Here is a 25,747-nt window from a genome sequence, read left to right as displayed (position 1 = left end):
CCGCGAGGTTGTAGTGCTAATTACTGTGAGCCATCTCTAGGTTATAAAATATGTTGCGTGTCCTGGCACTTTACTCCATATACTGGTATACATGCTTCTTTTATTGCACGCGATTTAACCAAAAAGTTAACAATGCTCAGTGCCAAATATGCAAAATCTTTTAATGTCGGGCATTAATCTCAGTATGTTCAGTTAACTGGCTGTTGAATAATCTTCAGGACTCACTACTTGTCTTGCAGATTTACTTTCTGATCCCACAATGATCGTATGTGTCCACGGGGATCATTAGATCATAAAACTTTTATAGTATCTAATCTAATTTAATTTACACAGAGAGGAGGAAAGAAAGCCCCCACAGGTAGCTCTGTCCACAGACATGCTCCTCTCTCTGACCTTCGTGTGTCGTAGTCCAGAGTGAGGCCGTTGGGCCAGCCCAGGTCGGTGTTGATCAGAACCTTCCGGTCCGAGCCGTCCAGGTGAGACCGCTCAATCTTGGCGATGTGACCCCAGTCAGTCCAGAACAGGAACCTGCAGAGAGGAGGTTGATCACGTGAGAAAATATATTGTACAAACAATCTGCAACTTCGTGACACCTCCAAACTAAACCCGATTTACTCCCCCTCCTCACCCCTTGCTCGGGAACACTGCGATGGCTCGGGGTTCGTCCAAACTGTTGTTGACCAAGACTTTGCGGCTCGTTCCGTCCAGGCGGGCCACCTCGATGGTGTTGCGCCCGGTGTCGGTCCAATACATGTTCCTTGCCACCCAGTCTACGGCCAGCCCATCTGTGGTCTTCAGGCCTTGGCTGATCACCGTCTCCATGCCAGTGCCGTCCAAGTTTGCACGTCTGAAGAACAAAAGGTGGACGGTACATGACACAGGGCTACTCGAGAGAAAGTTAAACGATCTGTCAGCCAACTAGATGTTTGTGTTCACACCTTATAACGTCCAGGGTGACGTCGGTGTAGTAAAGTTTTCCGTCCACGCTATCGTAGTCCAGTGAGATGACGTTGTGCAGCTCGGGCACCGGCACGTGAACGTCGGTGTGGTCGTTGGTGTCCAGGGAGATTCTGCGCACGCTGACACGGTTGGAGAAGAGCAGGTAAGTCTCGGGGGAGTCGTCGCAGGACCTGCCGTCTCCCTTGAGCAGGATGCCGGTGGGACAGGCACAGGACGTGCCGTTGGGACGAGGCAGGCAGAGGTGGGTGCAGCCACCGTTCCTCCTGCCGCACTTATTAAAACCTGAAAAGGACGGAGACAGACGGATTGATGCAAAGAGACAGAGGAGCATGGACAACCTCGCTACATAAATCTGTTTGTACTCAGAGCAGATTTTGTTTACATACAAAAACAACGAACAGATTTCCTTCAAGTGTGACTTATTTTCAGGGTAGCACAGCTATACTGCATACTATAACACGAGAGATAAAAGAGGAGACAGGATTTTAAAAATGGTTAAACATGAAGCAGCAGCGATGAGATATCCAGACTTTAAGTTCCTACAGGGTTTAGCTCTAAAAACACTCGATCATCTTTCAAACTCTGCATCCTGCAGTTCAAAGATGTAGTCTCAGAGCTGAAGCTGAAGAGTTCCCCTTAATTACTTCTCAACCGGAGGAAAGAAGAATTGATTTCCTGTCCTAAGACTCACCCAGCGGCCTCTCCCTGTCCACAGCCTGGATGTCCATCAAGCCTGGCAGGTTGGCTCGCACCGTGATGGTGTTGGTCCCGGTGTTCTTGTCGGCTCGCTGGATGCTGCGGCTCTGCCAGTCGGTCCAGTAGATGTGAGAGCCCAGCAGGGTTAGACCGTATGGGTGCTGGACCGGAGTGACGAGAGTGCGGCGGTTCTGGCCGTTCAGGTCGGCTGACTCGATACGCTGGAAGGATAATAAGGATTACCACCATGACTCCGTAATGTCGGAAGACTTTTGTCAATTTAACCCTTTAATGTGTAACAGTGTGATAAACAAACCTCAGTGTGAGCATCGGCCCACAGTAACTGTGAGCCGGCCATGTCGATGGCCAGGCCGTTGGGCCAGCCCAGGTTGTTACTGATGAGGACGACACGGTCGGATCCGTCCATCGCTGAGCGCTCCAACTTAGCGTGCTCTCCCCAGTCGGTCCAGTATAAGTAACTGGAGAACAGAGAGAGAGGGACACAGGTTAAGGATGAACAGAGTAGGACAGAGACAAGACGATGAGGACACATCACGCTCTAACAGCCTCACCCCATCTCATGGTAGAGGGCGATGGCTCGAGGGCTGTCCAGGTTTTGCCAGACCAGAACTTTCCTCATGGAGCCATCCAGGTTGGCGACCTCAATGCGGTTGGTTCCCGTGTCCGTCCAGTAGATCTTCCTGCCGACAGCATCCACCGCCAAGCCATCAGTCGTCATCAATCCTACAGAGAGAGAGATGAGATGGATGGAGTTACGACACTGTGACTGGGTGGAGTTAAGCAGATTGGACGTGTAACTCTTCCTCCTCACCTGTAGATATGATTTCTTCGTGTGCTTTCCCGTCGATGTTGGCTCTGCTGATTTTCTTCAGCGTGCTGTCAGACCAGTACACTTTCCCTGCAGGAGGCGCCACACACACACACACACACACACACACACACACACACACACGTGAGGACTCCATTTCTACATCATTCATCTTTACGGCAAAAATTTTAAAACTTTGAGTAGACGTACGAACCTTCTTTGGGGTCCACCCCGATGGCGATGGTGTTTTTCATGGAGCTATTGACCGCCAGGACCACATCAGCGAAATATGGAATATCCAAAGAAACCATCCTGATGTCTGTCCTCCGTGCAAAGATCAGGAAGCTGCTCATCCCTGCACACACACACACACACACACGCAAAAGACTTTGACGTTAACTCTTTGAACTGCTTTTGTTCAGCTTTGTAGGCGTTCTTGTTTCTATTTCCTTTAGAGTTTTGGCACTACATTCCCCATCATGCCTTTGGTGATGCAGCCATTATATGATATAACAAAGCCATGGAGGTAAACAGAAGTTACTCTAGGTGTAGAATTCACCAGATCCACGTTTCTTGAGCCGATATGTCTCTGTACCAGACTGCAAGATACGACAAGACTTAACTGATCTAAGTTCTGAGTCTAAATTCAATTATGAGGAAAGTTATGACGAGTCTCATCTTAATATGACCTCTGAGCACATTCATGCTGTCGTGTGTTTGAATCTTTGGGTCTGAAATGCAAACAGGTTGCTTTTTCGTACCAGGCGTGCAAGTCTTTCCGTCGCTCTGCAGGTTGATCCCGGTGGGACAGGCACAGCTGGAGGCTTTAGGAGCAGGAGCCAGGAGGCAGAGGTGGCTGCAGCCTCCATTATTCACAGAGCACGGGTTGTGCACTGTAGACGGAGACACAGAAAACAGACTCAGCTCACCGCGCCGTCCTACTTTCTAGCTCAGCTCACAGGCAGGGGACGGAAAAAGAATGGAAGAAATTGGGGCAAACAAAAACACACACAACTTGCAGATACAGACAATGGAAGCCTTCAGGGAATACTCCACATCTCCCCCCGACACACACACACACACACACACACACACACACACACACACACATCAGTGAGATCAGTGAGGCTTCAGTTTGGTATGAGTCCCTGAGGCTCTTTGGCCTCTCTGCCAGTGATCTGGGTTCAGTTTACCTGTAATCCTCACAGTGTGTGCACAGACACATGATCTGAGCTCTGTGATAAGGCGGCGAAAAATCAGAAAAGCAGAAAGTGACAGGAGATTTTTTTTTTCTTTTGTCTTTTCTTTCTTTGTCACAAGAGACGACACAAGTCCCACAGGAGAAATTAAGTTTGCTCCAAAGAATGAGGGCAGAGGCACATTTTTCATTTATAGATTCCATACCTTTGTGCTGCAACACACTAAAATAAGAGTTTTAAGTCTGAGTGAACTGAACCTAAGAAGTTATCTATCTTGGATGATCTAGCATGTGGACGCACGCTGACCTGTCTTGCGTAGTCGGTGGAACATGTGAATGTCCATGAGGTTCTCCAGATTTTCGGCCAGTGTGTGTCGGCCCAAGCCAGTGAGCTTATCGGCGCTCTGGATGCTCTTGGACTGCCAGTCTGTCCAGTACAGCTTGTCCTCATCTACAGTCAAGCCAAAGGGGTGAGGCAGCTGGCTGCCAATCAAAACCTGTATGCGTAAACGGTAGTAGGGGTTTAGCGTGATCTGAACATCCTGATTACCTAAACAAACAAACTACAGGATAAACGCGAGGTTTACCTGTCGGTCAGAACCATCAAAGTTGCCATATTCGATGGTCTTCATGCCAGCGTCGGCCCAGTACAGGCGCTGGGTCTCGTAGTCGATGGCAAGCCCATTGGGCCACGTCAGGTTGGACGAGATGATGACGATGCGACTGGAGGCATCCATTCCTGCACGCTCGATCTTTGGGTTGGCACCCCAGTCGGTCCAGTACATGAAACTACGCATGACAAACAACGACAAAGAAAGCGTGAATGAGTTCACTGAAAAAGATTCGAGGTTTATATGTCACCTTTTAAACCTTTTTAAATCATCTCACCCTCCAATCGGGTCGACAACAATGTCCCTGGGCCGGTCCAGATTCTCCCATATGAGGACAGTCCGCATGCTTCCATCGGCGTTGGAAACCTCGATACGATCAGTACCTGAGAAGGACGAGACAAGACATGAGGGCTTGAAATCAAAGAGTAAGGCGTTGTGCAGGCGATTGTGACAACACTTGAAAGCGGACATTTACCAGCATCGGTCCAGTAGAGTTTGCTGGTCACCCAGTCAATCGCAAGACCTGCCGGACTCTCCAGACTTGTGTCCACCACCACCTGTTAGAACAGAGACAACAATGAGATTCCATGCAGCCTTAAGGTACTTGGACCTTTAAACCTATGGACATGCGTAGAGATCATATAATAGACAACAAGAAGAACAAAAGATCTGCTAATGACATTGTTAAAGAGTACGACTATTGTTCTGTGGCTGTTTGCAGGCTGAGTTTGTACAAATGATGACTGAAGATGCATCTTCAAATGAACGCCACTAGATGGCAGTGTTGCATAAACTTGAAACCCTCCTGTCCTCTCTGGTAAGCTTGGGACAGATGAGCGACTGTCGAGCTAGGTCAAGACTACAGATGCCACTGACCTCCTGCTTGGTGCCGTTCCACAATGCCCTGTTGATGGAGTCGGTGGTGACGTCCGTCCAGTAGATGTAGCTGTCTTTGGCATCCCAGTCCAGCGCCACGGCATTGCGCACGTCGGCCAGAGGGATGACATCGTCGGACATGTCCTCTGTGTCGAAGCTGACTCGTCGGATGTCCGTCCTTCGGGCAAAAAGCAGGAACTTGTCAAGACCTGATTAAAGACCAAAGGTCTTCTGTCAGTCTTCTAGGTTTAACAGTGGGGGGTCAACAGTGAACACAGCAAAAACAGCAACTAACACACAGACAAGTCGCAGCCCTTAAAGGACAAATCTAACCTAAACTGACTGATTAATATAAATCATAATTCCTCTGGCACAATTATCTAGAATGGTGATAATAAAATATTTTTTATAGTTACAGGGTGTCACAGGGTGGTGAATTTATTAAAAATAAATAGCCCATTTCAGCTCAGCGCTGCTTTGGCTGCGCTGAACCGTAACGTGTAATTTAACTTGTTTTCAAGTTTGCACTGATTGAAATTTGACTTTAGTGGATGTCTTGTGATTCTCTGCATGCAAATTTGTTTCCCTGATCAGGCTGATCAGGCAGATTTAATGCATGTGACAGGATCATCTTTGCCCATTTAGCTTCTACACAGCAAAGCTGCGCAATCATCCCTTAAACTACTGCTGAGGATTCTAACTTTTACTCTGCAGCAGATCAAGGATAGTAAACACCAAAGCCTGCATTAAAAATATTAAATAGTAACGGAATGTATTCAATAAATATCAACAGGCTAAAACAGATGTTGTTGCATCGATAAATAAAAGAATGTGTAACATCCACTGATATGTGAGATTTTAAAGACTCACCGTCGGCACAGCTGTGGTGGTCCACCTTCTTGAAGCCGGTGGGACAGGCGCAGGTGTACGTCTTGTTACTGGGGAGACACAGGTGGCTGCAGCCTCCGTTGTTGCTGCCACAGCGATTCTTGCCGCCTGCAGGACAGACGGAGAATCACAGCTACTGAGTGAGCGTCAGAGACGTTGGGAGGAAGTTTATTTCACCTCTAACTACAGACTGAGGCTAGTTTCCCCCTGCTTCAAGCCTTCATGCTCAGATAAACTAATCTTATTTATTTGTTTATTGTCAGGGATAATGCGCATTGATCAACATCGCTGTAAGTGTGTCAGCGCTGGCCAAGAGGATCATTTTCAACTGTTGTCTTTGCCAAATTTCTGAATTAGCCATTAGAGCAACAATAAAACACAGTGTGTGTGTTCCTGGAACAAGACAAAGCAAAACACGGAGCAGGTGAATGGAATAAAAGGCTTAGAGGAGGAAGGCAGCATCGTGCTAAGTAGGACATGTACGACGTGGGCAATGCAATAACAATGATGGAAAACAACGCTGAGCACAGGCAGTTAAGAACACAACAAAGAGTCACATTACACTGCATGAGACACGAGCAGACAAGACGAGCATGCACCGACCGTACGATGACTTTAAAACAAGTTATTCTTGATCTCTCTTTCTGAAACATGACTGAAGAAGCGTTGTGAATTTTTTTACAGTGATGCTGCTAGCTTTTAGGATTCTTATCCAGGAGACTCAGAGCTTGATTACACACAGATGACCGTTGGCAGATGACAGACGATGCACAGGTCGTTATTACTGTATAAACATATCATAAAATGGAGATGAATTAGATGCCTCTTTCGGTATTAATATATCGGAAAATGTTGAATTTAGTTCCAATAAATTGCCAGAGCAGAAGATTTAATGGCATCTAGAGAGTGATGAAGAAACTACTGTGACCACAAAACACACAAAAACGACACCCCAGCTAGAGTCAGTGTTTGGTTTGTCTGTTCTGGGCTACTGTAGAAGCATAGGGCTTCAACATGGTGGACGTGGAAGAGGACCAGTGGGTTGGATTATGATGAAGATATGATGAACTGCTTTCGTCTTCTGCTCCTCTACAGTATGTGTCGGTATGAGTTCATGTCTCAATGAATCTCAACCAAAACAAGAAAAAAAGAAGGAGCAGTGCCTGACCTCCCTCTGCCAGCACAGAGGCAGCTCAAAGTTTATAGCGGTGTCAGATTTTTACAACGTTTTATCAGCGTGATAACAAAAACTTTCTCTTGGACAGAGCTCAAGTTCAACAAGGTTTGTTAGCTAAGAACACAAGTCTTTGCTGTCACGCTGATAAAAAACGCTCGGACCAGTCAGTTCACCACGGGGTCTAACACTAGAGTAACAAATCATTCTATCATCTGCGGATTTGCCACCATGTGGGGAAGGTTTCCACTTCTGCACGCAGCGATGCCCGTAAAGAAACCCACGTCGGGTTTTTCGTTTGATGCTTTTGTTGTTCAGCGTTTTGTTTCTCCGTCTGCCTCATGACTAAATAAAATCTCTTCTGCTTCAGGCTGCAAATTTAATTGTTTTCAAAAATGGGTTCATTGTTCTCACCCAGAATTCACTTACTGCAGACAGATCTGAAATGGATGTGGGGTGAAAACCTGACAACACAAGGAGCCCCCGAGCCTCGGGAATGGGGATGTTTGACTTTTCCTTCAACTCAAGCTGAAATCTCTAAAATCTCTTCACTGTCCATTGCCCCGCCAAAAGAACAAGTGCAGACTTTAAAACCTGTGATGTCAAAGAGCTTTTTCTTTGACAGACTTTGACCGTTGCACAGTGAAAAACGCCCACTACCAATTACCGGGACATTTCAGGGATAGTTAACTAATTCAAACTTCCACTGTGTCTTCCGATTCAGCTGTGTACCGACCTGCAGGCTGCCTCTGGGGATGCAAGGTGTGGATGTCCATGGGGAAGTGCAGCTTGTTGCGAATGATCTCCTGGTTTTTGCCGGTAAATTTATTGGCGCTGTTGATGCTCTTGGTGTGCCAGTCGGTCCAGTAGAGGCTGTCCTCGAACACGGTGATTGCGAATGGGTGCGGCAGTCCTACGGAAAGACAGAATCAGAGGTTAAGGAGAGGCTGAGATATGCTCGATGGTGCGTGCAATAAAAGCCAGCGACCTGGTTATTTTTTAAAAGAGAAGTAATAGTCACAGTCAAAAAACACAGGTGTTAAGTTTGACACCTTTATAACGAGCAAAAAAATAATCATTCTGTGAAGTTCATGTGGATGTTTAAATCCAACCGCAAAGAGATGGAAAGATCAAATGCTGCATTTGGCTCGTTCCACCAGCGCTCTCCAAACATCCTCCCCATTCAGCGCTGTGGGCTTGGCTGATGTCATATCATCCCCATTTAGAGCTGCTTTCAATTACCCTGCCTTTCATTGGCCTGTAGCTGGTTTAGTTGTGGGCAGAGTGGCCAAAAACAGAGACGCTCCACCGGTTTCCTTAAGTAATGTGACTTTTCTGTCCAAACTCTGGAAGCGAGATCGAGAACAGCCTTTAAAATGGGTCAGACTGATACTGGACAGATATCGGCCAGTTCTCAACTTTTACTTTTTACTTACTTTACTTAATTTTATTTACTTTGTTCATTGGAATAATTTAAATGGATTTTAGTGTCTGTTTGTCATCTGCATGCTCTTTAAGGTTGTTGTTTTTTTTACCTTAACAAGTGAAAAAAAATCTAGCAATGAAGCTGCAGATTGCAACCAACTCAACAGGCCTTGCTTTTCAAAATAAACTTTACTGAAGTATTACACGTTTACAGTTTACAGATGAAAACAGAGCCTCGCCTCACCCTCTTCTTCTAAGTTTGCAGGACAAACAATAATCGCCGCAAAACTTGTGAAAGGGCCAGTGTTTGGTTTGTCCTTTCTGGGCTACTGTACAAACATGGCTGTGCGACATATTTCTTCTTCCTTTCAGGTGATTATACACCAAAGAAAATACTCGAATGGATTTTTATATTCCATTTCTGCCAACAGAACCACTATCTATTGGCAGAATAAGGCAGAAATTGAACATAATATTCATAATCTTCTCCTACATGCTTGGAAGGGAAGGTTGAGACGAGGCGTGTTGACTAGTTGATTGAAATCTGAGACTTTACTTTACTAGAAATGCCACAAAATCCCTCAACCTGGACCTTTAAGAACATAAGGCCTCTCAAACATTTGTGTCCAAATGAGTAATAATCAAAGTTTAAAAGTTGGAAAAAGTATCCGTATTTGTTGTACTAACTTTGGCAGATAACAATGTGCTGATGCAAAAGTCTCTCTCAGATTGGAAACACAAGTTTCGAGGCCTTTAACAAGGTCTACATTCGAAATCTGCATCAAGGTTTCCAGCCTGTGACTACTTTTGTCTTTTACACAAATTGTTGACTTGTGCCGAAAGCTGTCAGTATCACTGTTCACAGCCCATATCAGTGGAACCCTGGCTTAAACACTAACATGTGTAACAGGGAACTCCTCGCAGATTTGTCTCCATTGGGAACATCTGTTCAGGGTGACTCCTCCAACCTCGTCCAAATTAACATTCTCTTTCTCTCTTCAGCTTAATCCTCCTCGGCTGAAAAGTAGCTACAAAACCAGCTCGGATGAGAGTGCCAAATGGACGGAAAAAGTGATTTCTGCTGCTGCACAGAGCCACGGTGCTGCTGGTGGTGGTGGTGGAGGTGTGGTGAGCGTGCTGGCGCAGGGCTTTTAAAAACAACGCTGCTCATTTAATGACAGTGTTTTACAGCAGAGTATAATGTCAAGTGGTAAATGGCTAAAACTGGAGAGAGACCAGAATGATAATGAGCCACGAGGATCACAGTAATTGTGTTGTGCATGTTTGAGCGTTCGAGTTCAATGGAACAAAAGTTTTGTGATTTTGTTTTACGATCAAACTATTTGTTTAATGCGCATGTGGTCGAGGCGAACACACCTAACATTAGTGCAGACGAACAAAGGACATGTTTCTGTTTCATTTTGCCCCCGGAGAAATATTTCCCAACAATTTAAAGCTTTGTTAAATGACATCTTTTCAGAGGTATATCGGTCTCGGCATGCGCTGGCAAGACACTGCAGTACAGAAAGAAAGATGTAGACACAGTGTCTTTAAAATGTCCGACTTAGTCAATATCTTGGTTGAAATGTTGGACGCTGCCCTGAAATGTGTGGATAGGTGGATGTCAGGGAAGTTTTGGATGACGTGGGAAACACTACACAGGCTGGCTGTTCTATTTGTGTTTCTATCATTAAGTTATCTCGGTACATAGAACAGAGACTTCAACCTACAATGACTACCTGCATGCTTAAATGTGGATTTTGATTGAAATATTATGCCACAGACGAGGTTTATCGACGTGTTTGAGAGTCGCAGGCATAAAGCTTTCACTTTTATCACTTCTGATGTGATGATCTTAATAATTTACAGTTTCCATTTGCCTTGGATCTCGAGGACTACAATTATGAATAGCATTTCCCATGTGTACTTGCACGGCAGAGCAGCGAGGCTTTATGATATAGATGATATATATGGTGTCTAGTTTTTTTTTTCCAGACGAGGGCTGTGAATCATTTTTGGCCATTTTTCCAAACAATACTGATTGAATACTTTGCTCTCATATATATCTTATACCAAAAGTTATGACATATAAGAAGCTTTTATTGAATTAGACCCATTAGTCTGATCAAATAAGAGCACAAGCTAAAGGAAGAAAAAGAGTTGAGAGTTGAAAACTACTCATTTTTTCCTCCTCTTCAGACAAAGTCCAGGTGTGTGTGAGGTGATACTGGTTGAACGTCTGTGTTTTCTGATCTTATCCTGACACGCGGGAGACAACAGTGCACCCTCTTCCTTCCTCTGAGTCACGAACAGCTAGGAGGCGCCTGGTTTTGATACGGTCACCTTCTTCCATGTCGTCCATGGCCCCCCCACCTCCCGCTCCCCCTTTTTTTCCGGGACAGCTGGAGGAGCAGCTGCAGGCCCGACAGGGCATCAAACGTCCAAACTCAGCCTTCGCAGTAATGTCGCCTTTAATCTACACGTGGAACCTCCGGGTCTTTTCACGCCTCGGCTGAATGTGGCACACTCCGCTATCCACGGGTCATCAGTGACATAACGTCGCCTCCAGCTGGACAGAACACTGCTCGGCTTGAAAGTGTGATGGACTGCGATATAGGGAATGTTTAGAGACTTTTTTCCTTTCGTGAAATCACATTCCTCTTTGAGCTAAACGGCTTTTTATGTTGTTACGGAAAAGACTCAAGGGCAAACTGGGCAGCCCGCCCTGTGTGTGTTCAGTCATTAAGGAGACATCTAGAGGCCAGGGGAGGTCTACAGATCGCACAGATGAACATTAATCACACTGAGACGCACCAAATAGGTTTAGGTATGGAAAGTTTACATTTGTTTAAAAGATAAATGGTAACTACTTAAGGAATCATTCATATTAAAAAACACAAAATACACAGTAGAGATTTGTATAAAAACTGTCTGCACTTGGTGACACATGCAGCATTTGTAAAATCACTGTTGATTTATTGTGCATTTTTAAAGATATATATATTTCTTTGGCCTTGTCAAGCTTTTTTTTTCGATAGAAACAGCTTGAAGAGTGACAGGAATGGGCCACAGGTCGGATCAAACCCTGGACTTCCGCAGCAAGGACTGAGGCTTCGTATATATGTCTACCAAATGAGCTAAACAACACCCCGATTTATTGCGCATTTTTAACGGCTTGATGGAGGTTTTTTTGGCTGCTTGTGGACTGTCCAATAACACTATACTTAACTTGACTGATGCATATCTGTGTACTCTACGTTTGTTATCTATCTATATAAACTGGGGGGTCGGATGGCTTGCGGTGCTGTGACAAAAATAATAAAAGTTTGTGAACCACTGCTTTTAAAACAAAATTTTACATCATGTGGCGAATTTAAAAGCTCCGACTTGGCGACTCCTACTGTGGCAGATGATCCACATGTTGTAGATATTCGTGATCCTCACAGGATGAATCCTGAAGACTTTGGTAACTCTCTCTCTCTCTCGCTCTCTAATCATTGGACACAAATCAAATTAAACTTCTTCGTGTCACTATTTTGCTGCATAAATTGCAAGTCGGACTCAGATTTAGAAGCTGGTACATGAAATAAACAAAGTCTGAACACACACACACACACACACACACACACACACAGGTAGATTATCAGAGTTTAGTCTGTGAATCCACCTGGATACTTCAGAGACATTTCAGGCTGTCTGTGGAGTGTCTGACTGGCTTCAGGACCGTGACGTGAGGCTCCATTTTTCCCGAAGTTGGATGGCTCAACATCTCTCCCGCACGCCGGTGTGTTTTTTTGCGGCAACCGCTGTGTTGCGGACTGCTGGTGTAGAAACACATGAGCCCCCCTGAAATGAATTGAAAGACCTCGGTTGTTCCCGGAGTGTCTGATCCTGTGTGAATCCGTGCTTAGCCGGGAGGCGGTAGACACTGTAAAGCCGCCAGTGCCGCATGTTGGATTTTCGGCTTCAAAACGGTGCTTTGGAAACCTGTGTGACATCACTTATGCTCTGTCCGTTCTTTATATGGTCATTGTTCAAAAGACCTGTGAACTGAGCTGCTGTCCACTAGGGGGCATTGTTCCATTGGTCTACTGTGATTACTTCACACCCGACTTATTGTCCGATGTATCGTCATGCAGCAGACGGATCACTGTAGTATAGAACATTTGTTCCCAAGCAGATGTAGTCTATGATCACGTCCATACACACACACACACACACACACACACACACACACACACACACACACACACACACACACGGCCCCTTTTCTTCCTGTCCCCCACCTCAAGCTGCACAGGTGTGCAGGCTGGATAGTGGTGTTATCCGTAACACCCGCCTGCTGTCCAGCTCCAGTGACAGAGGAGCTGGCACACATCCAGCTAGCTCACACACACACTATACAAAACTATAGGTGTAAGGAGATTCGAGGAGACTCGTTAACATTCCTGGGCAGAACGTAACTATGTGCACACACACACACACACGTCCCATTTGTCCTGTGTGTTGTCTGAGCAAACAGAGGCTGTGGAAGAAGGACAGGGCCAATTACAGCCTTTTATCCTGAGAGCACACATCATTAAGGAGAGCTCACAGGGCTGATGGCACATGCACACACACACGTGCACACACACACACACACACATCTTCATGAAACATTTCCTCTGTCCCTCTTTTCACACTCTTAAACACGTCACTGACATGCTTTCACACTCTCTTTCCACTTCATCAGAAAAAGAAAAAAAAAAAAAATCATCCCAAATTAGAAGCCACTCGTCGGCTGTGTGCACTCACGCTGCACGACCTCTGACAATTTATCACTCCGAGACTCACGTGGACTTTCACTGTAAACTGATTCCCTGAGCTTGAAAACACACATTTAAGATTTGGATTCTACTTCACGTCTTTTAGTTTTGCAGTCAACTGCATCAATTTAAGAAAAAAAAAGTGCTGCAAGCAGGTCTGTTACCGCTTCATCCCCCGCTACAGCTCCCGAATGACATTGTCACACCGCCAGCCCGCGGCGATAGGAGTGACGCAGCTGGAAGCGAGACACAAATCTCAGTGCGACGTGAAGCGGGTCTTTGTTACGGATCAGCGCTCTGCCTTGCTTACATCTGTAAATCTGCACACCTAAAAGCTTCACCGTCGGAATCAACAACATAAAGAGGCACACACACAGCTTTGTGTTATCATTTACGGCCTTCAGCGCGTGTGTGCGTTTCAGTGGTAGGCACATGCGTGGGCTGTTTAACACAAATATGGCATTGATTAACTCCACATGGTATAATGAAGTAAACGTCAGCGTGCTACATCTTATATGTATCCCTGTGTGTGTGTGTGTGTGTGTGTGTGTGTTAATTAATGAGAAGCAGCAGGCCTCTGCACACCACATCTCTCTCCTGCTCACTCTGAGCTTTCAAGGAAAAAAACGTCAGCAACTTCTGAGGTACCGGGATAAACAACTGACTGACTTCATGTTTCAGGTTTACAAGGTCATCAGACGTTTATCTTACAGAGAGGACGTTCAGGTCCGACTGTATGTCAAATTAATACGAGAATTCAAAGATCAGCTTTAAATATTTTGAAAACTGTGTCAGTAGCAAACTCAAGAATCCCCTGACGTGAACGTTACTGCTTCCTGTTAGTCCTGATGCATGGGGGAGTGTAGCGCTGCAGTCTGAAACACATTGCTCCACACCTTCAAACACACCTCCATCCATGGGCGTCCTCCGTCATCCACCCACAGTCAGCGCCTACTCCAATGGAAGAAAACCACCGCATCCCGCGCAGTTTCAATCCGTCCTCCAGGAAGAGTATTTAGGATAGGTGCAAGTCACCGTTATGTGGAGGTAGGAAGAGGAGAGTCCCGAGGGTCGCGAACTGAACAGTGCCTAGTGTTGTTAAGCGTGTGCTTAAGTCCACGTTTGATATATGCGTTGCTGGAGTCCCGTCGTTCCGTGGAGTGGATTGTGTATTTCTTGACTTGGATCAGCTGTTTCAAGCGTCAGGAGGTGCCGGTTCCGGTGGAGAAGACCGACCGACCGACTGACACATTTATTTTAAACTTCGGTACAGTGAGTACCTGTTGTACATTTTGTTTTCGTTGTTTTTGTACTGCACCGCGACGAGAGACGCTGGTTTATTTTGAGTTATTTCCTTATTTTTGTGTGGGTGTCCGTGGTAAAACCCGGAGCCGATTTTTTGTTTTGTTTTGGCATATGTTCTGAACTGAACTGTGGGTGTTGGAAAACCCTGGAACAGACAGTTCCCAACCAAGGACTGAACTGAACTCTTTTCGTTTTTTGGTTAGTCTGGCAGTGAAAAAAAATATATTCACATTCTGAAAATCACCTTGCAGGTGTGTTGATTGCTTATTTATTGCTGTGCTAAGCTGCCTGTTTATTATATTTGTGGGGGTTGACTGCATTATTTTTGTTCTGTTTTATTAATTTTTTTTGTCAGACTTGACTCTGACTGGCACCCCGGCATTCTTTGTAGTTGACCCGCTACAGTCTCTTTTTGATTGAGGCTTTAACCAAGACACCAGAATTATAGTTATGTTTACAGTCTATCAATTCTAATTCCACTTATCGATTCTTATTTCTAAAAATGTCGAGAGCATTTACTGCCTTCATCTTTGGAAGACTTTGATGACTGGAAATGGCGGCGGGGCGGCAGTAGCTCAGTCTGTAGGGACTTTTGGGAATCGTAGGGTGTCTGATTTAAGTCCAGTACGGACCAAAGTATGGAAGGTGGACTGGTAGCTGGAGAGGTGCCAGTTCACCTTCCTGGACACTGCTGAGGTGCCCTTGAGCAAGGGAAGGCAGAAATGCAGAAATAAAAGCCAGTTTCAAGGAAGGAACTGCAGCTTCCTCTAGCCTTCACTGCTGAAATGTGTATTTCTGAACTGGTTCTCGATCTGTGCCAGAAAAGACAGTTCACAGTCTGTGGTTTTACCATGGCTGATGACGGCCTTGCGGTTGCGCCCGTCCAGGTCTGCTCTCTCGATGACGTGGTGCTTGGCGTCCACCCAGTACATGCGTCGGCCGGCGTAGTCAATGGTGAGGCCGTTGGGCCAGAACAGGTGCGTGTCTGCGATGACGCGGCGGTTCGAGCCGTCCATGTTGGCGTACTCGATGCGCGGCGTGTTGCCCCAGTCCGTCCAGTAGATCTTACTGAGGAGGAAAGTGGGGCAGTCATAGTTAGTTTACATCATCTGCATCCACTTAAGTTAAGAGGTAAACAGACTGTCGGGCTGTCAGGATTCAAGAAACACCAGATGTCTGATGCAACAAAAAGTCTCCTCTGTCCTCGTATTCACTTCCTTTTCATCCTCATTCATCTGTTCTGTCCGGGCTCGGAGGAAAGAGCTACTTTTTTTTGATATTTTTCAATTATCCCATGCAAATGAGCTACCTAATAAGCTGAATGAGTTTTCAAGCTTAACATTTCTCTGGGGCTTTATCCGAAAACTCTCTACTGCCACTGCGCCATATGAATCCGGGGGATGAAAACACACTTAGCTGCTGCCCCCTTTCATGAAATACTTGTTCCACACAGATGCTCGCCTGTGGGCACCGCTGTGCTGCCAAACTTTAATCCCTGCTCTGCTGCTGCTGCACTACAACTGGGACACATCCAGGGGGGATATGTCTATATGAGTGTGTGTACATTTCAAACCATCTGCAGTGAATTATACACAGTGTGTGTGTGTGCGTGCATGTGTGTGTTTGAACTCGTACCCCTCGATGGGGTGCAGCGCGATGGCTCGGGGCTTCTCCATGTTCTGCCACAGCAACACCTTACGGTGCGTCCCGTCCAGGTTGGCCACCTCGATGCGGGACGTCCCAGAGTCTGTCCAGTACAACTTGTCGTGGATCCAGTCTATGGCCAGTCCACCTAAAGAAGGAGCAAATGAACGTTTTACAACCAGGTGAAGGTTAGCATAGCTTAGCATAAAGACTGGAAATGAGGGGAAACAGCTAGCCTGGATCTCTCCGAAGGGAAGAAAATCACATAGCGGCACCTCTAAAGCTCACTAATTAAAATGTGATATCCCTTTTGTTTAATCGAGACAAACACTGAAGTGTAAAAATGAAAAGTTGCGGGCTATGTCAGGGACTATTTCTTGACAGGTTGTAGTGATGTCAGTGATGACAGGACACTGGGAAAACAGCGACTGTATCTGGCAACTCGTGCTAAAGGCAGAGATGCTTCATAGAAGGACTAAAAAAAATTATCAACTGTTGCTCATCAAGAAATAGTAACAGCACATAAAGTTTTCTTTTCGTTTAAACACAAGAGACAGAACACTAACTTTAACCCAGACATGAGACTGATACAGATTCACTTTTAGAAAGAAAGCACATAAATGTTTTCCCAAAACTAAGAGACCAAAAGAGAAAGAGTTCAAAAGAGCAAGTTTATGATGCTGGAAGAGACACAAAGCAACAGAAAGTAAGAAGAAAACAAACAAGAGTCTGAGAGGAAAGAGGAAAAGGAAAAAAGACTTTTGAGTTTGAGCAGTACTGATGTCATACTGCCAGAGTCATAAGGTGATGGATGAAGTGAGCGAGAGCAGAGCGCGGCTGAACAGAAAGCAGCAGAGTCGAGTAAATTGGATAAATGATAAATGAGCCTGTTGCCCAGCGTTTGAACCTGCGTCCTTATTGGCCGAGCGCTCACCTGGGCTCTCCAGACCGGTGGAGACGACCTCCTCCACGTTGGAGCCGTTGAGGTTGGCTTTCATGATGCGGTCCAGCGTCACGTCCGACCAGAATACCAGCTCGCGGCTGTGGTGGAAGTCCAAGGCGATGGCGTTCTCCAGGTTGTTGAGTAGCAGGGTGTACTCAGAGCGGTGCGGTAAAACCTGGCGGATGTCGATGCGGTTGGCGAACAGCAGCACTGGCTCTGGACCTGAAAAGGAGGATGCAAAGACAGAGAGAGGGGATGGGGGATGACGTGAATTAAAGTGAAGAAAGAAAAACAGCGAGAAGCCAAACGTGAAGTGAAAGTTGGACAGTAAGAAAAGTGGAAAGAGACAAAAAAAAGTTTGAAGCCATGGTCACTTTTAATAACAGCATGCATTAATCTCACTGGAGGTGATGGCCCGGGTCCTGGCAGCTGCCTGACAGACAGTCCTGACCTGGCTTTAACTCGGTCTGCAGCAGATTGATGGGCTGCTGTACCAGGCCTGCACTCTACCTTCACCGCATATCTAAATCTAGTCCAGACCTTCTGAATGAGCCAACCACATTCTGGGTCCAAGACCCCGGGGCAGAGGAACGGATACAGTTACTGCTGAAGCAAATATAAACACTATGCAACCGTGTTTTTATTGGAGGTCAAACTCGGGCGACTCTGTGGTCACATGTCAAGGTTGAAATACAGTACAGTGGTTTCTTACCCAGAGCTTTGCAGCTGCGCTTGTCGGGTCGGAGCTCGTAGCCCTGAACGCACCAGCACTGGAAGCCCCCTTCCGTGTTGGTACAGCCCTGGCTGCAGTAGCCTTCTTCAGCACATTCGTCCACATCTGGAACGGACCAAAAAGGACAGAGTGATGCTGGCGTCGAGCTCCCGCAGGGTTAACAATGAATTCAAGACAAAAAGCAGAGAAGAGAAGGTGGCTGGAAGGTGAAAAACTCATTCATACTTTTGGAAAAAAAACATCCATGTCCAACTTCTTGTTTACACCTTTTGAATTTTAAAATGTTGTATCTGACCTTGCGAACGCGCCCGCAGGATGTGGAAACAAATATCAAGAGGAGATTTTATGTCTCTGTGAGTTCTGGCGATAAAAAGTTTGACTCGTGGCAGAAATCCCAGATTCGTGGTCCACACCAAATTATAATCAATAATTTGTCAGCCCAAAGCTAAACTTTCCACAGTGTTCCATGGAAATGAATACTTTTGGGAAACATCCTGCCGACTTAAAGACAAACTGAATGACATAAACTCCGTGAGGTGGAACACTGGACATTGATGCCTGACCATATTTAAGAAATTAAAGATGGTATGACGAAGATAGAGGTTACACTTTTCCTTATTTTCCTCACTTCATTATTTTAACTTTGCAATATTTTGCTACCTGTTGTTTTTTTACTGATTCCTGAACATGAGTTCTGGAGTTTAATATTCTAAACCAACTTAAATTTACTCAAAAGCTTCGATTCCTCCCTGATGTCCAATCTAAACTTTTTAGCAATAATCACTCTGCTCAATCACTTTCAGTGCAGACACTGATGTCAGATTGTGATGTTTATACACACACACACACACACACACGCGCAAACACACACATACACACACACACACACACACACACACACACACACACACAGTAGTACCCTGGCAGGCTTTGCCATCATCCATCAGTCGGTATCCGGTGTGACAGGTGCACTGGACCAGTCCTCTGGCCATCTGACACTTCTGGGAGCAGCCTCCGTTATTCTGGTTACAGTTGCCCTCACTGGAGCGCGGACCTGTATGTGTGTGTGTGCGTGCGTGCGTGTGTGTGAGAGCACAGAAACATTACAGGAACATCAACACAAGCAGCACTGATTCAGCATAAACTCCCAACCACGCTCGCTGTATGCTCTGACTCATCTTGGTGTGGAGCCCTGAAATATTTCACGCCCACGAGCAGCAAGGTCAGTCTGGTCCAGGGCTTTGAAATGCATGAAAACAAATTCCAGATTGTCATTAAACTTTTGTTTGAACATTCACGAGCCGTGCTGGGCACTTCGGAAAGATGCTGGTGACAGCGCTGACCTTTCTGCTCGGGCCCACCATTAGACCTTGGCAAACATTTTCAAGCCCAGAAGATGAAACCTTTAGATTCAAACCAAAGTTCCACTTGAACACCAAAAATATGAAAATCGAATGGCTGGAGCGTAAAAAGGAAATTTATGGCACACATTCACGAGTCCTTTGGACAAAATTATTATTAATATTTAGCCTTCTGACAGATTGCAATAAAAATCTGCTGAGCACATTTATGCTCCACAGGGGGATAACACTTTAATAACTATCAAACACAGAAAACTCTTGTAAGTAAAAGAAAAAACTAAATTATGTTGTGTACTGTTACATATATATTTTGAGACCTTTGTTTCTTTGGCTAATGTCAAGCTGTCAATATGTAGCCAAACTCATTCAAAATAAGTGTTACTTCAGGTTCTGTGCATTCTTTAAGCCTGACTGTTCACTCTCGACACCGCGGCACCGATGCCAACGTGTCAACTCACGGCAGTCGTGGTGCGGGAGCTCGTCCGTCCCGTCTCCGCAGTCGTTGGCCTCGTTGCACACCTTCCTCTGACCAATGCAGCGTCCGTTCCCACACTGGAACTGATCGGGAGCACATGGAGGACTGTCTGCGGGGAGATGCAGTACGATGATATGCCCCGCGAGACAACAGAGATCCGTCATCCCGGAGGAAAAAAAAAAGTGTGATGAAGTACGTCAACGTGCTCTGCATTTAATTCCGGAGATATGCTGCAACATTCCTATCTGGTTATTTCATCGAGAAAGTTTCTAAGTTTGTTACAACTGCACTAGACTGTGTGATATGCATATTGATGTTGCATAATATGATATATTATACAGTGATGTAAGATTGTATTCATATCCAGACCCCTGAATTAACCCTTTAAAACAACAGTAAGAAGAATCTCCACACTCTCCTCCACACTGACTCTCTCCTCTCCCACTCCAGCCTTCACCTAATAAACCGTTATTACTCATACCTGACACATCACAAAAACACCAACGTTTATTGGGCGAGTTAAAGTGTTTTTGATTTTTGACCTCTTCTACCACCCGAGCCCGTCGTTACGTTTAACTGCCTGATAAACACCCTCAGAGATGATTCCGGCGTGGACGGAGACTCCTGACGCTGAAGGGACCGGTACAAATGATGCAAAAGATGTCGTGATTTCCATAAAATGACATCATGCGAATAAATACAGAAAGAAATGTCAGAAAACAACACTCGTAATGTTGTGTGGAGTGGATACAAGCGGATTAACTTTAAAGCTGGGAAGTTTACGGGAAACTTTAAGGGTTCACGGGGTTCATGAAAAAGTGATCTGGAACTACTTTACCATCATGGCTTAGGTTATAGATGGATAGTATCCAGAGACAAAGTCAAAACGTTCCATCTTCTCTTTTTCTCTGCTGCCTGTTCATTGTTCATTTTTCTATCGAAATATTCAGGGCCAGATTCGTGTGGTTTTTGTCCACAGGTTGGTTTTTCCATCAGCGAAGCGGCTGCCAAACTGATCAGTCTTTTGTTTTAAAGCAACACTTGTGTTTCTCAACAGAAAAAAAAAAGAAAAGAGGCAAAGAAAAGAGGCAAAGAAAAGAAGAGAGTTTTTGTCAGCAGAGGAGGGCTTGTTCTGAGCTGTTGTCATGACTACGATTGAAGCTCGTGTTATATTTAGCTTCAGAAAAAGAAAAAAAAAAAACGAAGACAAGACAAGACAACAACCTCCAGTCTTACCAGTTTTCTCACAGCCCTCTTCATCGCTGTGGTCGGAGCAGTCGTCCTCGCCGTCGCATCTCCACGACAACCTGACGCAGCGTCCGGTCCCGCAGCGGAACTGGTCGGTCGTGCACATGGACGTGGCTGAAGGAGACGGTGACATGAACGAGGAAAAAAAACACACACGTTCAGATACACGTGACATGTTTCTGTGATTCGGATGAAAGCGGCCGCAACTCACTGCAGTTCTTTTCGTCCGACTGATCGTCGCAGTCGTATTCGCCGTCGCACCTCCAGCCGGCGTTGATGCACATCCCGCTGCTGCACATGAATTCAACTGATCTGCAGGGCTGGTGGGAGGCTACACACACAAACACACACACATAGAATGACATCAACACAATGACAACAAAGCTGATTAAACCAACTTTATACAGGAAAAATGATCATCAGAGCTTCCCGAAGTTGCAGTTAGGACTTCCAAAAGAAGTCACAACTTTATTTATCTGGTAGTAATGAAAAGGTAATTATTGTCGAAGCTTTTATTTTGTCAAAAATGCTGAATATTCTCTTGTTCCTGCATCTGAAATGTGATGATTCATTGCTTTTCTCTGTTATACATAATTAAAGGGTTTTTTGGGGGGCGACTGTTGGTCTAACAAATTGTTCTGGTTATTTCTAATTACTTTCAGACTTTTTGCAGACTAAAGAATTAGCCTGACTGGGAGATTGGTTAGTGATGAAAGCCCTGCTGACAGTTTACAGTTTGCAAGCTGAAAGAGGAGAAAGTAAATCTTTGATCTGAGAGTTTTGCACTTCGAACCTGCAGCGGGGGGGAAGCATGTTGGGACAAGGCACCGTGTTGTTTTAAGGGGTCTGGATCCAAAATATTTAATAAGTTGCTGGTTTACAGACAGAGAGGTCATCACGGGTCCTTTCCTGGTAACCAAGACGCCCCCCCCAACCACCGAAGTCAGCCTGCAGCCAAATTAGTTCCAGTGTGAACGGGCCAGCACGTCTCCCGCTGTATTTGTCTATCAGTGTGTGCAAGATCCGAGTGGATCGGTTCTGGTCACGTGAAAAATGTTGATCATCAAATCATGCAAATGAGATTCAGGTAGGTTTTCCACAAGCCTGCTTCAAATCAGATCAAAACTATGGACCTTGGAAGGCCTTTGATACTAGTGTTGTCATCTCTGAATGTTGCCCACAAAAAATATTTAAAGAGCAAAAACGCAAAGATACAGTGTATCATACGCTGATTTTTGTTCTTGTAAACATGACTTGTTTCTGTTTATTTTGGCTGCCTCGTGATCGTCTCTGACTCGAGATCGCCGTCCCACCTTCAGTTCTCCCACCACATCTCTACGTGTGATCGGATCAAAGCGAAGCTCAAACTGGCAGCGGATGAGGACGGAGGTGGACGAGAAGATTAAAGCTGAATCAAACATAAGCATCTTAAATCCCGAGTGTGTGTGTGTGTCTTCGGTGTGTGTTTTCTTCCTGACAGCATGAGTCGGCTCCCATCAAAGCCTCGGTGGGCGTCAGATAAGGGAGGAACAAAATGACAAGCGAGGGAATGCGATGGGGAGGGGAGGGAGTGTTGTAGAGCTTCAAGCCTCCCGGTACGGGCTTATCAGCTGGGCGAGAGAAGAGAGAGATGATCAAAACAGCAGGTGGCTCTCCCACAGAGAGAGAGAGAGGGAGAGAGACTCAGACTTATAGGCCACAAGAATCAGCGTGGGATGCCACCGAACACACCAACACCCACACCGACGCCCACACACACTCAAATGATTCATCCAGCCTTTATCTCTCTCTCTCTCTCTCACACACACACACACGCGCACACAAACATACCAACTATGCTCTTTCATCTGCTCAGCTATGCAGCCAAAAGCAGTATCAGTGTTCGCAAGCGGTAACCAGGCATGAAAGTGTGATTGTTTTTTGGACGTGTGTGTGTGTGTGTGTGTGTGTGTGTGTGCATTCACGGGGGAGAGAGAGAGAGAGAGATAGAGAGAGAGAGGGAGAGAGCGTGTGTGTGTGTGTGTGTGTGTGTGTGTGTGAGTGTGTGTGAGTGTGAGAGAGAGAGGCTTCTTCTCTAACAAAGCGCCCTTCATGTGTCTGCAGAGCCGATGCCAAGGAATGCCGTCTGAGGATGGGCTGTCTTATGCCTCTGAGGAATGCCTCCTCTGTGTATGTGTGTGTGTGTGTGTGTGTGTGTGTGTGTGTGTGTGAGAATGTGTGTGTGTACAAACTGTATGTTTCAGATAGCCGAGGCGTCTTTGGGCCTTTTCTTCAAAACACTTTGATTTTTTTAAAGACAAAAAAATAAAAAATAAATAAAAACTTTCGCTCTCGTTCCGAACGACCGCTGCTCAGAATACCAAAAAAAGACAACATCGGAATAAAAATAAGTAAGACAAATAAATGTGCAGTTTAAGAGTACAGGACAGCAGGAAATGAACAGTTAGGGGACATTAGGCCCAGCTGGTTTCAGTCCATCGGACAGGATGTAGAGTGATCTATTAACCTTGTTGGTTTTTGATCCAAAAAGAGAACACGCAGTTCAGAATCCTGTCACTGTTTAGTGAAGAAGGAAGATTAGTGACTGAATTTAGGGCTCGTTTTCAAATCTGTGTCATTTAAGAGACACGCAAACCATACTGTATGTGTGTGTGTGTGTAACTCCTTAGATCTGATATATGCAGTTTTTCTTCAGGATCTCTCGTCTCTTTTTCTACTTTTTTTATTTCAAAAAACTTTGATGCCAGCTCTCCACAAAAAAAAGATGTTTAACACCTCAGAAGCGAGGCGGCAATTTAACAAAAACCTGAATGTGGGAGGAGATGAGAGAGAAAACAGAGAGCCGCTCAGTGGACTGTCATGACCGAACGACGGTACAAGATCTTGAAGCTGCGCCTATCGCGCTGCGGATACACACATCAAAAGAGGGGGAAACCACTGTGCGTGAGTGTGTGTGAGAGAGAGAGAGAGAGAGAGAGAGAGATGGTGGCCGGTTATAGACAATGAGCGAATGAAACAAACATGAGAAGTCAGAGCCGGGCAATCGAGGAGGGAGATGCTGAGAGATTTGTCAGCAGCAGGCAGCGTCTCTGGAGAGAGGAGAGCGAAACACGATAGTCTCTGTTAATCAGGACCATGGCTTCACTCTGTGTGTGTGTTTGTGAGTTGCAGTGACAGAAAAGATCTAACAGACAGAGTGTTTTCCAATTCTGACAGATGATGTGTTGAGCGACAGTCTGCGCTACAGCAGATGTTCCTGAGCTCAACCTGACTGCCGACTGACTTAAGAACGTTCAGTCGACACAAAACGTCACGAAACAACAGTCTGCTTGACGCTCTGGCCGTGTTTTTGTGTAGCTGGACGCTTGACACGAACCCCAGAAGCACATGAAACCTTAACACACCTGACACCAAAAAAAGGGCAAATTTAGTCATATTCTGCTTCATTAAAACTGTGATTCAGCCTAAGATGACATCAAACTAAACATCTTTGAGGTTTGATGTTTCAATCAGCGAATCAAAAAAATAAAGTGAGACAGATAGGGCCGCTATCTGTCACGTACCGCATCTCAACATGTGATACGCCTACGAAAGTGCTTTTTAAACTCCAGATGAACTAGCGTGTCAACATGCGGGATGCAAGGATGTCGGGACACGTGCAGCAGCAGCAAAATGCCATCGGGATACACAGAGGGAGAGGAAAAAGGGAGAGAGAGAGAGAGGAAAAGACGTCAGCTGGAGGGAGAGAAGAAACTCATTTAAAAACAGAGGAGCGATCTCCCAGAGGAGCTTCGTGTTCTTGTGTGTTTATCTGTGCGCGTTTGTGTAAACAGATAACGAACGGCAGCTCACTGCAAGTTTTACACCAGCAGGACAGGCCGGATCAGTCGCGCCGCTCTAACACTGTGCTTTGTTTTCCTCTTGGACGTCCACCAAGTTTTGCATTCGAGATCATGAAAGGAGACGTTTTTGTGAAGTGATGCAATTTGGCCCCAGTCTGAGAGTCGGTCTGTAAGCTGGAGCTCACATTTAGGATCAGGTTTGACTAATTTTGAGGTTGTTTTTTTTTTTTTTTTTCATGGAAAGGAAAAAGATTTATGAGCCGTAACAGTAGATTAGTGTCTGAGAGGAACGTCCCCCCCCTTGAGGTTCAGGGTTAACGAACACCGGGTGTCAGCGTTGGGTCTCTGTGATGTTGGGAGTGAGTTTCATGCATGGTAGAGCTTACAGCAGTCCGACTCGTCCGACCAGTCTCCGCAGTCGTCGTCTCCGTCGCAGTGGTAGATGTCCAGGATGCAGCGGCCGTACGCGCACTGGAACTCCTCCACGCTGCAGGTGGCTGTCATCACATCTGAGGCTGCACACACAGAAACAGAAACACACACACACACACACACACACACAGACGTGTTAAACAGATGCCAATGCTGGAAAAAAAAAAAAAGAAAGACGGCGCAGCAGTCGGCTGTCTGAGGCTCTTTGAAGCTTCAGCTCTTCTCTGGTGAGTCTGTCAGAGGCTGTGTGTGAAATGAAGATGAAGCTCAGCTCTCTACAAAGACAGTGAATATGTTTACAA

General features: G+C 45.7%; 1 protein-coding gene across 3 annotated transcripts in view; it reads right to left on the bottom strand.

Annotated features, from left to right (window-relative positions):
* The window catches only part of lrp4 (low density lipoprotein receptor-related protein 4), a 113,617-nt gene that overhangs the window by 8,648 nt on the left and 79,222 nt on the right, over nucleotides 1-25,747 (bottom strand). For all 3 annotated transcript variants that reach the window (XM_027281172.1, XM_027281173.1, XM_027281174.1), the window contains exons 6-30: nucleotides 25,400-25,528; nucleotides 21,383-21,502; nucleotides 21,160-21,285; nucleotides 19,907-20,032; nucleotides 19,007-19,141; nucleotides 18,067-18,192; nucleotides 17,346-17,576; nucleotides 16,403-16,559; nucleotides 15,618-15,835; nucleotides 7,969-8,145; nucleotides 6,041-6,166; nucleotides 5,171-5,379; nucleotides 4,770-4,851; nucleotides 4,572-4,677; nucleotides 4,271-4,472; nucleotides 3,991-4,180; nucleotides 3,247-3,378; nucleotides 2,700-2,840; nucleotides 2,489-2,575; nucleotides 2,229-2,400; nucleotides 1,973-2,135; nucleotides 1,652-1,877; nucleotides 939-1,242; nucleotides 629-847; nucleotides 394-528 (exon numbers count right to left, since the gene is read on the bottom strand). In XM_027281172.1, coding sequence (XP_027136973.1) covers nucleotides 394-528; nucleotides 629-847; nucleotides 939-1,242; nucleotides 1,652-1,877; nucleotides 1,973-2,135; nucleotides 2,229-2,400; nucleotides 2,489-2,575; nucleotides 2,700-2,840; nucleotides 3,247-3,378; nucleotides 3,991-4,180; nucleotides 4,271-4,472; nucleotides 4,572-4,677; nucleotides 4,770-4,851; nucleotides 5,171-5,379; nucleotides 6,041-6,166; nucleotides 7,969-8,145; nucleotides 15,618-15,835; nucleotides 16,403-16,559; nucleotides 17,346-17,576; nucleotides 18,067-18,192; nucleotides 19,007-19,141; nucleotides 19,907-20,032; nucleotides 21,160-21,285; nucleotides 21,383-21,502; nucleotides 25,400-25,528 — 4,039 coding nt within the window. The remainder of the gene's footprint in view (nucleotides 1-393; nucleotides 529-628; nucleotides 848-938; nucleotides 1,243-1,651; nucleotides 1,878-1,972; nucleotides 2,136-2,228; nucleotides 2,401-2,488; nucleotides 2,576-2,699; nucleotides 2,841-3,246; nucleotides 3,379-3,990; nucleotides 4,181-4,270; nucleotides 4,473-4,571; nucleotides 4,678-4,769; nucleotides 4,852-5,170; nucleotides 5,380-6,040; nucleotides 6,167-7,968; nucleotides 8,146-15,617; nucleotides 15,836-16,402; nucleotides 16,560-17,345; nucleotides 17,577-18,066; nucleotides 18,193-19,006; nucleotides 19,142-19,906; nucleotides 20,033-21,159; nucleotides 21,286-21,382; nucleotides 21,503-25,399; nucleotides 25,529-25,747) is intronic.

The sequence above is a fragment of the Larimichthys crocea genome, chromosome VIII (genome assembly GCF_000972845.2).
Source record: "Larimichthys crocea isolate SSNF chromosome VIII, L_crocea_2.0, whole genome shotgun sequence".
Taxonomy (NCBI): Eukaryota; Metazoa; Chordata; class Actinopteri; family Sciaenidae; genus Larimichthys; species Larimichthys crocea.
The sequence above is the reverse complement of the archived record's forward strand: the minus strand, read 5'-3'. Positions and strand labels throughout refer to the sequence as shown.